We start from the raw sequence: 14,321 nt of genomic DNA, 5'->3' as shown, positions 1-14,321 counted from the left end.
CTTCCCTGCCCCTTTTCTCATGATTTCTATGCATACTGAACCTGCTGCGAGTTTCTCTGTGTCACGTACTACACATCCTTCAAGTCTCTTTGGCGCCCACAACCCACAGCACGCTTGTTTAATCTGCTCTTGGCCAAGATGAGCACACAAAAGAAGCTTCCAAATGGAACAATGGCAGCTAATCGTGCCAAACGGCCACAGCCCGACCGCTTTAAAGTCTCGGACATAGTCAACAGCAGAATCCGGGAACTCATACCGGCCGAAAGTCAAAGTGTCTTCTGTAGGTTTCAAGGCAACTTGCGAACTTACCTCAGCCTCCAGAGCCGGGCCGTTCGAGAGAGAAAGAAAATCTCGAATCTTATTAGCTTCACCTCCACCCATATAGGTCCAGATGCCCTGGCGGTTCCTGCAAGTACATATGTCAGAGATACTTGGGGACGGGACGGAACCACAATTCTTCGCATGGTAGATGACGCCATCAGAACTGATCAAGTGCGAAAAGTTGAGGGCAGTAAGTCTGAGTGTGCATCTATACTCTGTCCTGACGCTGACATTTGATCTGCCAGCCCTTTCCAACGGTTGCAATGTTTCAATCGCTGTCCATGAGAATCACCTCGATCTTATCATCAAGGGCCCACAAAACCTATTCTCCAAAATCGTTGAGCAGCTATGCTGGTTGGTATGTGTTGCAGGCCATAAACCAATCACATACTTGAGGAAGTACATCAAGCAAACGAACCAAGGGACAACAACACGCTCAGAGGTCGAGACCATATACACTGAAAGGCCTATAATCAATTCCAAAGACGGGTACCACGTCCAGGTCTCTTTCACTGAGGCGTCAGTCGAGGATGCTCCGAAGGGCTCTTTGTCTGCGACACCAGGTCACTGTTGGAAGACAATGACCGGGCTCACCATCGTTGCACGTGGTTTTGCAATCCCTCCCAGACCACGGCAAGGCTCGGGGCTTGAGGCTTCTCTCGCGGTCCTGCGACAGCTCTTCAGACGCGGCTTCCCCAGCACTCACCCCGTCGCGATGGACAAGCCAATGGCCCTGTTTCCCCCACAAGCAACCAAGAGAGTTGAACGAGCAGGCAAAGCCGCCGACGTTTACGAGCTGAGATTAATCATGGCCGCAGACTGCGAGCGGCCACTGCGGGCAAAGCGAAATGTCATCTACTGGCATTTTGACCCGGCAAGAATATGCGCGTCGGAAAATTCAATCCAGGAGCTGGAAGACAGCATCACTGTTGAACCGTGGGCTGTTGATCCGCAGTCCCGGCACTTTGTCGGATGGAGCACAGCTGCGGGGCTATTGGCCAGTAAGTTACATTCTAATAATAGCACCACCTCAAGCCAAACCCGGTCCCTTGGAGCTGGGAGGGCAGGCGGGCCTTCAGCGGCCCGGCCCCAGCCACGATACGATGGCTCCATGCAGAGTGCCGCGCCTGAAAGTAGCAGGCCACCGGCCGGCTTACGGGGGGCCGCCTGGCTGCCTCACTCCCACCCTAACTCCCATTGGGTTGCCCGCATCTGTGATGGATCTGAGCCTGTTCCAGTGGACAGGCTTCATCCGACCCCCTCTCATCCTTTCCCCATCCGCCTCAACTTCCTCGCGTTTTCTCTGTCTGCGCACATGTGCGGACCAGCGAGATTGCGCGACTCTCGGTCTCGTCGCTTGATTCCGCAACCGGAGCTTCAAGGCTAATTACGATCGATTGTCGTTTCAACAGTGTCGACCAAGCCTATCCCACTTGGCGGGTTTTGCAGCCTGAGGCATCGCGGATACTTCGAGTTTGTCTTAACAAGCATAGCAGTCAACCTTCGATTACCCGGGCTCCTGTCATTGGGGTTCAACGTTGCGGCCGAGAAAGTCGAAACCTCGGCCATCAAAGACAAGATGCCCGATCGTGACACACAGCTGCAACAAATTCGCGGCCGCAATTTCGTCATCTGGGATGTAGATCGCAAACGAGGCTGGCTACTCCGTGGTGATGTCGTGGCACTACACGTGCTTCGCCTGTACCTCGGGCAAGCGGCGACCACAGAGGAATTCGACTTCTCCTCTTTGAAGATCCTCAAGGATGTTGAAAATGATGCCTCCCCCGCATACAAAGTACTTAGTTGGCTCAACGACGAAAAGTCAGCACTCAAACAAATCTTCAAGGGACATTCCGATACTGAAGACGACGCGGAGAAGAAACTCAAGGAGGCACTTGGTCCAAAGCTAGACACCATATATGCCCAGTTGTTGCATATGTCCGATGGTTCACCACGATTGAATCAACACGGGGCTAGCATCTCGGGCCCGCTTCGGACATGGTTCAAGAAGAAATGGAGCACTACTCTGAGAGGGTGGGATCTCAAAGCACTCGCCAGCCTCGATGAAGCCCGTATGTGCCAATGGAAGTTGGACAAAGACCCAGGCTGGCTCAAAGTGACGAAAGAGTTGGGAGTGACATATCTATTCGCTAAAGGGATGGGGGAATTGGTAGACCCGCTTCCCGGCTCATCTTGTTGTCACTTCCCAACTCTCCCTGCTGGTAAAAACTTTCTTGCTTCTAACATGGAAACACTTGGTCGACTCGTCGAGAAGTATGGCGGCGATGACAAGATGGGCGACCCGCCCGACACAACTGTGGCTAGGTTGAGCAGATGCCACGGTTGGGAGAAGGGTCTGGATCCGTTCGAACGCAAATATTGCAAAGGCGATCACGACCATCTGAGCACCTTGGGAACTAGTTGTTTCCCGGTCCAAACCTTACGGGATGCAGCGTACGAGGCGGATTATGACAAGAGGGTAGCAGGGACAGAGACGAAACTGATACAAAAGAAGGGGCTGTATACCAAGAAGGAGGTCCAAGTCATGATGAGCAAACACCCAAAGGGGGTTGTGGTGTTTGGGCATCAGCCGGATGCAGAGGAGATCAAGGCAATGTGTCGGAGAGGCGCAACTGGAGCAGCACAAAATGCAACGCCAACTTCTGCAGAGCCTGCAGAAAAGCCCTCGAGCCAGGGCTCTACTCAGGTCTCTGCCGGAACAACACCGGCAGCGGTGTCAACAACAGGATCAGGGCGGCCCTCAACAGAGTCATCACGGAGAGCACCCAGCATCGACAGCAAAAGAAACGCCGCTTCCAACACCCAGCCCACAGCCTCCGACGCTACCAATGCCTCTGCGCATCCCGGGGCTTCAAAGCCAGAGTCTCCAGCGGGCTCCGTGCGCAAGGCAGCCAGCGGTGCCAGCCTGAGGAGTAATGGCTCAAGTATCCATGCCAAAGCCTTGCAAGGCAATGGCTCTGGTACAGGAAAGGCCCAGTCAAGAGAATCTCGACCCGTCAGCAACTCACCCAGCAATGCCAGTCTGAGGAGCACCGCCTCGGGTACGCATCCCACAGCCTCGCTCGGTAATTACAATGGTGCTGGCCAACCCCAGGCATCTCCTGCGACTTCGGGGCAGAAGGCAGCTAGCAATGCTAGCCTGAGAAGCATCGCCTCATCCGCCCACCTCAAAACTTCTGAGGCTAGTAGCATCCGTGGTGCCCATCCTCAGGTATCAGCGCCCGGATCTCCTGCGGATTCGATGCACAGGGCAGTCAGCAATGCCAGTATCAGGAGCAACGACTCGGCCGCGCGGGCTGGAGGCCCAAACACCAGCCTTGGCGGACCCAACGAGCCGAGCTCACAACAGAGCCCACGAAATGCGAGGAGAAGGCCAAGCAGTTCTAGCATGAGGTCGGCGAGCTCGGTCGCTTCGAGGGCTACTGGAGGCTCTCAGACCCAGAGCACATCTTCGCAACCACCTGACACGGCCTTGAGGAAGACCGACACCAATTCTTCGGAGAGGTCCACAGGCTCGCATTCCTCTAGGATCAGGGACAACTTGGCGGCCTTTACCAGCAATCGCCAAAGGCAACAAGCCCTCGAGCAAGTCCGCAATCCAGCACCGACGGCTGGCAACTTGCTACCTGCCCAGACTGAAACCCCAAATCACCTGGCGTCCTCAGCGACAACGACAGCGAACTCGTCTGCCGCATCTCGGACGGTTCCTGCCGCTAATGATGGCTTGTAGGCTTCATCTTGAAATTTCGATGTACTATATTTAGACGGCAGAAACTTGATCGCGCTGGAGGTTTATCAGTAGTCACTACTTGGACAGATGCTTACTCAGAGTAATGTAAGAAACTTACAGCAGCGAAAAGAGATGTAGAAAGAAAGAGGAGAATACATGTAAAATAGTGGGTGGGACTAAAGCGAAAGAGGAAAGACCTGAAAAGGAACATTCCAGTGTACATTTGAAATGTCATGCCTCTGGATAGAGCGATATCTCACTACACTGCTGGCTACTGGCCTTGGAGATGGCCTTGCTCTTCTATGTGGTCTTCGACTTCAAAATTTTACAATGCTTAACGGAAACAAAGCTTGAAATGTAAGCACGTTTCTAGAGACGACAGGAAGAAGTTTACGATCATGTTAGACAAAAGTATGACTGCATGCAGTCAACACTTTTGCATCCGAGCCAAGTTGTTGTGACTGTCCATTCTAAGAGCTGGTAATGAAAACACACTGAATTTAAGCATCTGTAGGAAGTCGGATAACGAGCTCTGCTCATGGATCTGTTTTGAAGACAAACTGCCTGGTGTCCCTCTATTTTATACCATCATTCGATGATAGGAAGCTTTAGTGTTGGATACTCCTTCCCTCTCAATCGTGACCATCGTGAGTCGCCAGCACGCTTGCATCTGCTGAAACGTCCCATTTCGGACACCGATGAGAGTTCAGAGAGGTTAGAATTCCGCCTGTCTAGCGCAATGTTTCCAGTTTGAAGGACCGAATCATTGGCCTGGGCAAGCTTCTTCAGCTTTTTTGGACCAGGTCGATTCCCAAACACGACCACCCCAGTCTTCCGGAACTTCCCCCTCGTGTGGGGGTTGGGTTCCTCACTGTCGGCCGCTTCGCTCACATCCGTCCGGATCGCCACATTCATGACCTCGACATCCTGAGACGAGTACAGCCGGCCTCTCTTTCTTTTTAGAATGGCCATGTCCTTTTCTTGTGTATCATAGTGCGGGACTCTCATGAGCCTTTGGACAGGAAAGCAACCGGAGTCGACCTGTTCGACATGCTCATCGCAACCGTGGTGGTGACCAAAGGGCTCCGCGCCCCGTTTCCAGGCATACCAATGGGATAGCCTGGCAACAATCTTGTCCTTTTCATCGATCCCGGTCCATCTATCGACCAGGTATTGGATCTTGTCCATTCCGATCGCAAGATAATCTTGGCCTTTAGGAACGATCTTGAAATGAGGGCAGCAGTCTTCATCCCGTGGCAATAGCATCTCTCCAAAGTCCTTTCCGAATATGATACTTGCTTCCGCGTCTTTCGCAAACTCGAGCCAACCAGGATCTTTTTCAAACACATGCGTGTAAACCTTGGCTTTGCCGGTGCGGTAAATTCGCTCGAAGTCCCATCCCTTTGCAACAACATTGCGACGTTGTTTGACAGGCATCTGGAGGAGGGAAAAGCGATCCACATCACCCGGGAATCGCTTCAATGGATCCATAGTTGCGAGAGCCTGGTAGATTTCCTTGAGCACATCGACAATGAGCTTCTCCTCGACTTTGGCCCGGCCTTGAAGCGACTGGCTGGTCACAGGCGTCCCTCCGGTGTCTTTGAGAACTCTGGATATAGTGGTCTCTAGGTTCTCCGAATCATTGAGCACCATGAATTCTCTTTTCGAGGACCTGTCATCGATGTAGTTCAACGTGGACAAGTCGAACGGCTCGGCCTGAGGAATGTTCTTGAGATACGCGCATAGTAGCTCCAGCACGACGACCCGGCCGTTGACGAACCAGCCACGGCGCGTCTTCGTATCGAAAAGGACAAAATTTCTGTACCTATGACGCTCAAGGTTGCGAAAGGACGACCAAAATCGATTGTCCCTGAATGCAGGCTTATATCGCTTTGTCCTTTCTGGACGCTCGGATGGGAGCGCGGCAAAGGAGGGCCCAGGTATCTGATGCTTACTAGAGACATCTGTATCGAGGAATTCGACCATCCAGTCTTTGGAACTCAGATTCAGCTCATAAAGCTGTTTCATCTTCCAGAGAAATATGATCGAGTCTTCTATATCAAAATAGAAGTAAGCTGGCGCAGAATTGTCTTGCTTGAAACTGGGTCTGTGGAACTTTTTCAGTGGCGAGTAGAAGCCATACCCGATGCGAGCCTTGCGACGACCCTCGATTCCTTTCCCTATTACAAGCAGCGGTATATAGTTGGGTTCTAGTTGGTGTAGGGGATTCGAGGGGACACCGTACCACAAGTCATGTGGCGTTTGGTGTTCCAATTCGATCACCCAGTCGTCTGCTTGGGCCCATCGCGGTAGATATAATGCATCGTGTTCAGGATACTGCGGAGGCGTCGCCTCCAAGTCTTGCAACTTTGACTTGTTTCTGTCAATGTCTTCAGGCGAAAGACACCAACCCAAACACTCAAGTCCTATTTTTGGTCCTTCGAGGGCTTCCATTGCCGCTTGTCTCTCTTCTTGCGGGTCCGACTGACATTCTTCGTTCGTTGGCTCCTGTGTGGGACGATGGCGTGCCTCGATGGCATCGGCAATTCCTGGGGAATCAACGGTGAAATCGAAAAGCTTCACGACAAGGATGACGTATTTCCATATGGGCTCAGTGAGCTTTTCAACCTCACCAAGCTTCACAATCACCTCAATGAACTTGACAGCGACCTGAAGGTGGCTCTGCGTATAATCCGGCTCCAAAGGCGCGATCTCACCCCAGTCGATTAAAGATATGATCCCATACGCCTTGTCTCTCGGGTCCTGGCACTGCAAATGAGACACAACCTCGTTGAGTAGCTCGAACAAGTTGTTTTTCACATTCGCGTAGTTCTGCTTCAACATTGAGATTGTCGCCATGCACGGCTTCGGCAGCTCATTGAGCCAGGATCCGTGCAGCAACGGATGAGGGAACCCGTGGTTGACATGCCTCCGAAGGAATCTGTGACCGATAAAGTTGAGGTGAGGTGTCATTAAGATAGATTGTGTGTTGTCTTTGTCGACGACGAGTTCCAGGTTTTTAAACAGTTCTTCGAACAGGTGCAGTGCGTCTTCCTTCGCCAAAACATGCCGGCCACATAGGATCGTGAGACTTTTTGCAAGTTGTAGCTCCTGAAGAATCCAAACACGGGTGAAGTACGGTCTCACAGCTAACCGGGCCAAGGCGAGACCAAACCTGTGGAGGGATGTGTGTCGGTGAAGCAAGCGAAACCGGAGAGAGAACCCGCTCAGACCGTTTCCATCTCGATTTTTTCTGAGCACCTTTCTGGGCTGAACCAGGTAATGGCTGAGACCGTAAAGCGATTCGAAGAGGAAGAGACTGTCATCGGCGTGAGCCCCGATGCAGGATAACACATGTGATGCATTTTTGTAGATGCTTCCCATCATGGCGACCTGCTTGCTCTTCTCCTGGTCGTTGGACTGGTCGATACACAGGGCATCAACCCAGAAATACCGGCTCTCGGTGTACCACTCTGATCTGGTCTCCCGGTACAAATGGGCCTGCCGCTTCCGGTAAAGGAAAGACTGGCTTTTTCTGTACCAGTAGACCTGTTTCAGGGCTAATTCGCAATTTGTTCGGACTTCCAAGGTCTTGTCATTCATAAGTATGAACGTGTTCGACTTAGGATCCCCCCATGTGTAGGAGACAGCGTGGTACGGAGGCATGCTGTTGATCGGCCATGTGGTCAGCCGACACCTGACTTTGGTAGTCTTGGAGTAGTTGTCATCCAAGACCTCCAGGAGCCTCATATATTTAGCCGGGTCTGGAAGAGCCTCATGTGTGAATCCATTGTTGGAGGGCGCGGGACTCTCCATTGTTGCTCATGAGGTGAAGCCCTTTCTGCGGATTCCAATGGCTGGAGGGGCTGCCAAGTGCTTGGATTTTACGAGTAAGGGTTGATATGGTTCGTATGACTGGTATTGATAATCCAGGATCGTCCACGACGTGGACTACAGCGGCCAATCCGGTCTGTGATGGGGACATCATGAGCCATACTGACAAGAGAGAGGAAGGCATCTGATTTAAAATATTCCGATTGACCTCTTGTGTGCTGTCCAAGTGGGTATCCCAGGGTACCTCAAACCTTCAATTTCAGGGGGTCGACAGTTGCAGTCCAGTCTGTCGTCCCTGTTGGCTGAGCAGGACCTGTTGGTGGCTCGCCTGCATACCGGTGGGGTTACACGACATGAGCCCGCGTCCCGGGATCGAGAATTTTCCCAGGCTTTGGCTTCATCCTGGCTGCTTGCGAGCAGCAGGGGGCCATACTACTACTATGCCCCAGCGCTAAAACGCGAGTTTGACCCCATTTACAAAGTAACCCTAATGCAAGCCAGGCAACAACCATCATGCGCACCAGAAACGGTGCAGATGCCGCGTACCCGCCTGCTACAAATGTTTTCGCGATGGAAGTTCACCTCATTATTGAGTGCCTCAATACTCATCCCTCAAACTAAGTGGGTGGTTTCGTCTTTAATCCGTATACGCGCTCTTGTTATCAAGCTGTAGGCGGTCCCTTCACACAGTCGTAAATACTTCGTGACCCTTTTGCTTTACCTGTCGACATACACTGAGACTCTGAAATCCCTGATTCCGCTCCAATATTGCAGGCATGATCACGTCCTCCACCTGTGAACTGTGAGGAAGCACGGGGCGCATTATCTTGCGACAAGCAACAAGTCATTCATAATACCCTGCCTAGGTATCGAAGAAGACAAGCCTGAGTGATTGAACTGCCACAATTCTTTTTCCAAGTACCCGAGAGCTGCAATTTGCGAAAAGTCCAGGTAACTGTGAAATGGACAACAAGATAGGTCCATCAAGAACCGGGTTAAATATCTGACCTAATGTAAAGAAACCTCAGGCCTACACCCCCGAGGGTCGCCCTAGTTCAGAATTTTAATCTCCTCTGTGGCCATTCAGTTCACATACTTAAGTAGCCAGTTCCTTCACCCTCCGCCACCAGTCTTGTCCCACATACTCCATGGTGTCCGGGTTGTAGTCCTGTTCGAAAAATTCCAAGGAAGGCCGAAGGGTGTTGTCGTCGGTGATATGCAATACCCTCACCAGGATATCAAACTGTTTTCGCCCGTCAGTATCATTAGGCGAGGGGCAGGTTGTAAAGTAGGTACTCACGTGCCACGGGTCCACGCTCCGAGTCAAGTCGTCATCCACCCTCAGCGTTCGTGCCTCGTTTTCCACCGCCGTCGGCCGCCGCTGGAAATTGACGGCCGTGTCAAAGAGCCTCACCGGGCTCAGCCTCGCGGCCACCTCGCGCACGTTGGAGGCTCCGTGGTGGGCCCCCTCGGCACTTTGCTCCTGCAGCCTCGCCGCCAGCCCCGCCATGTCGGCCCCCACAACACCCTCTACTCGGTGCACCAGCACGTTGATGCAGCAGCCCACCAGGTCCCAGACGGAGGCAGCGTCGGGTTGGTGGTTATGATCGTAGTCATCTTCGTCGCGGCCGCTGACAACGCACTCGAACGCGACATCAGACTTTCCGGTGAAGCTAGATAGGGTCTTTGCCCAGGCCGCCGAGAAGATAGACGCCGGGGTGAGGCCGTGTGTGGCGCTGAAAGGGGTGAGGCTTGCGGCGGGGATTGAAGGGAGGGAGAGGATGACCTTGCCCTGTCGCGAATGCTGCTGATGCTGCAGTTGACGCGATGGAGTCCCGGCCCCATGGAGCGCGCTCGAGAGCGCAGACGGGGACAAGCCATGAAGGAGGCGTTCCCAGTATGCGTCGTCGATTTTGATGCGATCTGGAGACCCATGGGCGGCGACGAAGGCTTTGTACGATGCGACAGTGCTGCTGTTGTGAGAGTCTTTGTCGGGCCCAGCCTCATAGGCCTCCAGCAGTGCCCTCTTGATCAGCCCCAGTGACCACCCATCGATGATCAGGTGATCCATCTCCACATGCAGATACACTCTCTCCCCATGGCGGAGGATGTGCGCGCGGTGCGGTAGGAAGCAAGCGTCCACATCCGGCGCCCTCGCATCGCCGAACTCAGGTTCGGGTGCCGACGACGGCGACTCGCATACGACCACGGTTGCTTCGGAAGCAGCTTGGGCGTCTAGGACGACCTGCACGACCGGCAGTCCCAGGCGCTCCGGGGCGTCCTTCAGGAAGATGGAGCGCAGCACGGGGAAGCGCGCCACGACGCCCTGCCATGCGGCCTTGAGACGTGGCAGGGACAGAGGCTCGGCGGTCAAGGACCACAGCTCCATGCGCCACGACATGAGGAACACGGCAGGGTTGGCACTGCGCGCCCTCAGAATCTCGCGCTGGAAGGCCGAGAGCAGGTGGGCGCCTTCGACTTGGACTTGGTTGCCAGCTTGAGCTTGAGCCAGCCGGGATGTCAGGAGGGGGCGGTACGGTCCCAGCAGTATCTTCCCCGAATCTGTGGACTGTCCTGATGATGCCTGGGAAGAAGCCGAGGGGTGCTCTTCTCCCTTGCCGCCTTCCCTCTCCTCGAGCTCTTTCTCGCCCATCATAGCAGCGAGATTTCCCAGAGTTTTGGCATTGATGATGGCCCGCACCGAAACGGGAACATCAGGAAGAGCTCTCTTTGCCTGAGACACGATCTGGATGGCGGCGATTGAGTCGCCGCCGGCAGCAAAGAAGGAGGTAGCCATGCCGATTTGTGCGGCTGGCATCCGCAATACATTGCTCCAGACCTGCCGCAGCTTGTCGGCGAGGGACCCGGGCACGACAGCCTCAACCTGGCCCTGGTCATTCTCATTCTCGCCGCTGCCTACCAGCTCGTTGTACATCTCCAACGTCATGTTCTGCAACCACTGCTTCAGTCTCTTGCGGTCCATCTTGCCTGAGATGAGCAGTGGCATCTTGTCCAGCGCAGCCGTCACCAGGCCGCCCTGTGTCAGGCGGTTCTCAATCTCGCCCAGCTCAATGCGCAGTCCTCTCAGCTTCACTTGCGTGTCACGCCGCCCCACGACGTGGAAGGTCCCGTCCGGGTTGGACCGCCCCAGGTCCCCGGAGCGGTAGAGCATCGTGTCGCCGGTGAGCTGGCGCATCCAGCCCGGCGCTTCCACGAACGCTGCGTCCGTGGTGGCATTGTCGCCATAGTAGCCACCGCCGAGAGCTTCCTGTGGTCATCGGCGTCGACTATCCACATGCTCGCGCCGATGCTCCGGCCGACGTGGGACTGGTGCGCGTCCCTCCCGACGCGCAGGTTGGCTGAGCACCACACGGCTGTCTCTGACGGGCCATAGGCGCACGTCAGGTTGACTCGGTCGGCCCAGCGGACGATGGCCTCCTTGGGGATGGGCTCCCCACTCAGGATCAGCCGCTCCAGCGTGCGCACCTCGGCCGGTAAGAGAAGGTTGGCGACCGTGGGCACAACTATGAGGGTGTTGGCCCGCAGCGCCGTGATCGCACCAGCCAGGTCATCCGTACGATCTTGCTCTGATGGGACACATACGCAGCCGCCAAAGGAGAGAGTCGTGAAGAACTCGGCAATGGAAAGGTCGAAGGTGTGCGCGCAGAACTGCAAGGTCCGCCAGTGTGGGCCTGCGTTAAACGCGGGGCCGTGATGCAGGATCGACGTGCAGATTGCCCGGTGTGGCATCAAGATGCCCTTGGGCTTGCCTGTGCTTCCCGACGTGAAAAGGAGATAGGCCGTGTCCGACGGCCGACTTGCCACACGAGGAGGCTCTGCCCAGGGACGATGCGCTGGACCACCCTGGACCTGTATAATGGACAGTTCCTTGGGCTCAAAGATGTCTCTGAGGACGCCGCCGCCGTTCGGAGAGGCCAGTGACACTTTCATCCCTACCATTCGGACAATCTCCTCAATGCGACCACGCGGGTGCGCAGGGTCCATGGGCACATAGATACCGCCGGCCTTGAAGACGGCCATGATGGCCACCACGGTCCAGATGGACTTGTCAAAGCAGACACCAACGAACACACCGGGCCGGACACCAAGCTCTATCAGCTGCGCGGCGAGCGAGGATGCGTGCACGTCAACCTCCTCGTAGGTCAGCGACCCGCCGATAGAGCAGACAGCTATGGCACCAGGCCGCTTGCGTACTTGGCGCTCGAAAAGGTGGGCAAGACGGAGCGCCTGTGGAGAAGGGATAATGAGCTCGTCATACTCGATGCGAAGGAGGATCCCGGGGTCTCTGGAACCATCCGCGGACAGGGCGAAGGTCAGAACGAGAGGGTACGGGTGCTGCTCCTTCTTCCCGACCTCGCCGACATACTCCAGGCCCAGCGTCTTCATCGAGGGCTCGACGGCTGCGGCAAAGGACGTAGGGTGGACGACGAGCAGGCTCCGGAGGTCAAGAGCAGTTGTCTGCTGGCTTTTGTCCATGGCTAGGAATCTTCGGATTCGTGACGGGCCCGAGTGTTCGAAGGGCATCATCTCGACAGTCTGATGTCGGATGCGCTGGAGCAAACCAGAGACGGATTGCTCCGGTCCAACACTTGACACAATAGGCACCAGATTGATAGTTGGACCCGTCATACGCGACACACCAGGAACGGCCGCCGTACGCCCATTGTTGATGGCACCAAAGATGACCTCGTCGGTCCCCGTGTAATGCGATAGCAGGATCGCCCATGCAGCCCTCAACAGAAGGGACTTCGTGGTGCCGAACGGTGGGAGGCTATCAAGGGTGAGGTGGTGCTCCAGCACGCCGGTGCTTGGGTTGGCTCGAAACTCGAGGCCATGCGGTGCAGCGGGCCAGGGCGTCGGATGGACGCCCGACAAAGCCTGCGTCCAGAACTGCTGTTCAAGTGCTGGATCGGGGGAAATAGCTGGGGACCGAATGAACGAGGCAAACGATGGCCGCTGCGGCCCAGGTTCGCCCCGGAACCGCTGCCCAACATCCGACAGGATCTCGGGGATGGATGCTCCATCGCACAGGGCGTGATGCGCGGTCCAGACGAAGTAGTGTGCTCGTCTTGCGGCGTCTTCTATGATGGCATAACGGAAGAAAGCATCCCCAATCAACATGGGCACCCGTGCATCTTCCTCGAGAAAGTTTTCTAGGCTGGCCTGAGTGATATTCCAAGACACGGGTTCCGCATCAGCTCTGACGACCGCCTGCAGCGTCTTCAGCCCCTGGAGCTGGCAGATGCGCGTGCGCAGAACGGGGTTTGTCTGGATCGTCTCATCCCATGCACGCCGGAGATGGGCCAGTTCCAGGCCGGGGCGCACGCGGAAAACAAACTGCCGCACGTACGAGTTTGAAAACCCATCATGCTCAACCAGCAGAGACTCCTGCATCGGCGTCAGGCCGTACGCCGACTCGATGCTGGACGCGGGCAAGCCACAATACTTGGCAACCTCGTCCAGGGTGACTTGGTCTTGTTCGCGGTTCCTGTCCAAAATCTCATCTCCGTCAGGGACGGATGCGTGCCCTTTCGGTGGTTCAACCAGCCGGGCTGTCCCTGCCATATCCTCGAGTGAGGCGTTCATGAAGATTTGTTCCATGGTGAGGTGGATTCCCTCCTTTGCAGCAGCCTCGACAAGGCGTTGCGCCGTGATAGAATCGCCCCCGACCTCGAAGAAGACATCTTCATTACTGAAACTTGAGATATCATCTTGTAGAATGGTAGCCCAGATATCGCGTAGCTTGGTCAGAACATCGATATGTGTTGGGCCTATTCCGCTATCCGGTGAGTATCCAGAATCAGGTATCGAGCACTTGACATCAGCCCGCAGCCACATATTATCTAACCCTAATTCATTATGTCTAGACTTACTTCTTTGGGGCTCCGAGTCACTACTCCGTTTCGTGTGTCGCGCAAGATTTCTACCGCAAGCATCTCGTTCAGTGTATCGTGTCCAAAACACACTAGCGTGTACTGAAGGGAATGATCACAGAGTCATCTTCTCTCGAGCGATCAATTCATGTTATTCAGTCAGCAAGACATTTGCCAGAGCTCTCCTTGTCGGAGCTTCATCGGACCATCGGACTACTTGCATATCATCAGGCACAACAAGGTAAGAAAATCCCCGAAGGTTCCGGAAGGATGCCGAGAGGGTTCGATGAGCTCTCGACTAGGCAAGAAAATAACCGACTCCGCATAATTCTCAATCACCACCCTCCACCTCGACTAGGCTTCCGCGTGAAGACAACCTCGCCTGCTGGTTGTCAATGACTTGCACGGACGGGGGAAATCGACGCGCAACCTCACGCAGACTGGCGTGGCTCTATTTTATGGTGAATGGGCTGCTCAGATTCAACGCTGAACCTGCCACCGTCATCTGTCTGTTCAACATT

General features: G+C 54.9%; 3 protein-coding genes across 3 annotated transcripts; 1 reads left to right on the top strand and 2 right to left on the bottom strand.

Annotated features, from left to right (window-relative positions):
* Window positions 1–138: 138 nt before the first annotated feature.
* Window positions 139–3,807, top strand: KVR01_011922 (uncharacterized protein; the record flags this gene model as incomplete). Its single annotated transcript, XM_044785070.1, has 5 exons — window positions 139–511; window positions 567–1,322; window positions 1,734–2,393; window positions 2,496–2,752; window positions 3,730–3,807. The coding sequence occupies 5 exons, from the start codon at window positions 139–141 to the stop codon at window positions 3,805–3,807; spliced, it is 2,124 nt and encodes a 707-aa protein (XP_044639003.1).
* Window positions 3,808–4,590: 783 nt separating this feature from the next.
* KVR01_011896 (uncharacterized protein) lies at window positions 4,591–8,034 on the bottom strand. The gene has a single exon (XM_044782099.1). It carries the CDS (start codon window positions 7,886–7,888, stop codon window positions 4,661–4,663), a length of 3,228 nt encoding a protein of 1,075 aa, XP_044638977.1. The 5' UTR covers window positions 7,889–8,034; the 3' UTR covers window positions 4,591–4,660.
* Window positions 8,035–9,002: 968 nt separating this feature from the next.
* On the bottom strand, window positions 9,003–13,765 carry KVR01_011997 (uncharacterized protein; the record flags this gene model as incomplete). The annotated part of the gene is made up of 3 exons (XM_044784562.1): window positions 9,003–9,149; window positions 9,207–11,174; window positions 11,228–13,765. The coding sequence occupies 3 exons, from the start codon at window positions 13,763–13,765 to the stop codon at window positions 9,003–9,005; spliced, it is 4,653 nt and encodes a 1,550-aa protein (XP_044639078.1).
* Between the last annotated feature and the right edge of the window lie 556 nt (window positions 13,766–14,321).

Source organism: Diaporthe batatas (genome assembly GCF_019321695.1).
Source record: "Diaporthe batatas strain CRI 302-4 chromosome Unknown Contig00017, whole genome shotgun sequence".
NCBI classification, from domain to species: Eukaryota; Fungi; Ascomycota; class Sordariomycetes; order Diaporthales; family Diaporthaceae; genus Diaporthe; species Diaporthe batatas.
The sequence above is the reverse complement of the archived record's forward strand: the minus strand, read 5'-3'. Positions and strand labels throughout refer to the sequence as shown.

What these genes read in the sequence shown, in the direction of transcription:
- KVR01_011896 (XM_044782099.1), bottom strand. Translation starts at nt 7,888, where the DNA reads ATGGAGAGTCCCGCGCCCTCCAACAATGGATTCACACATGAGGCTCTT.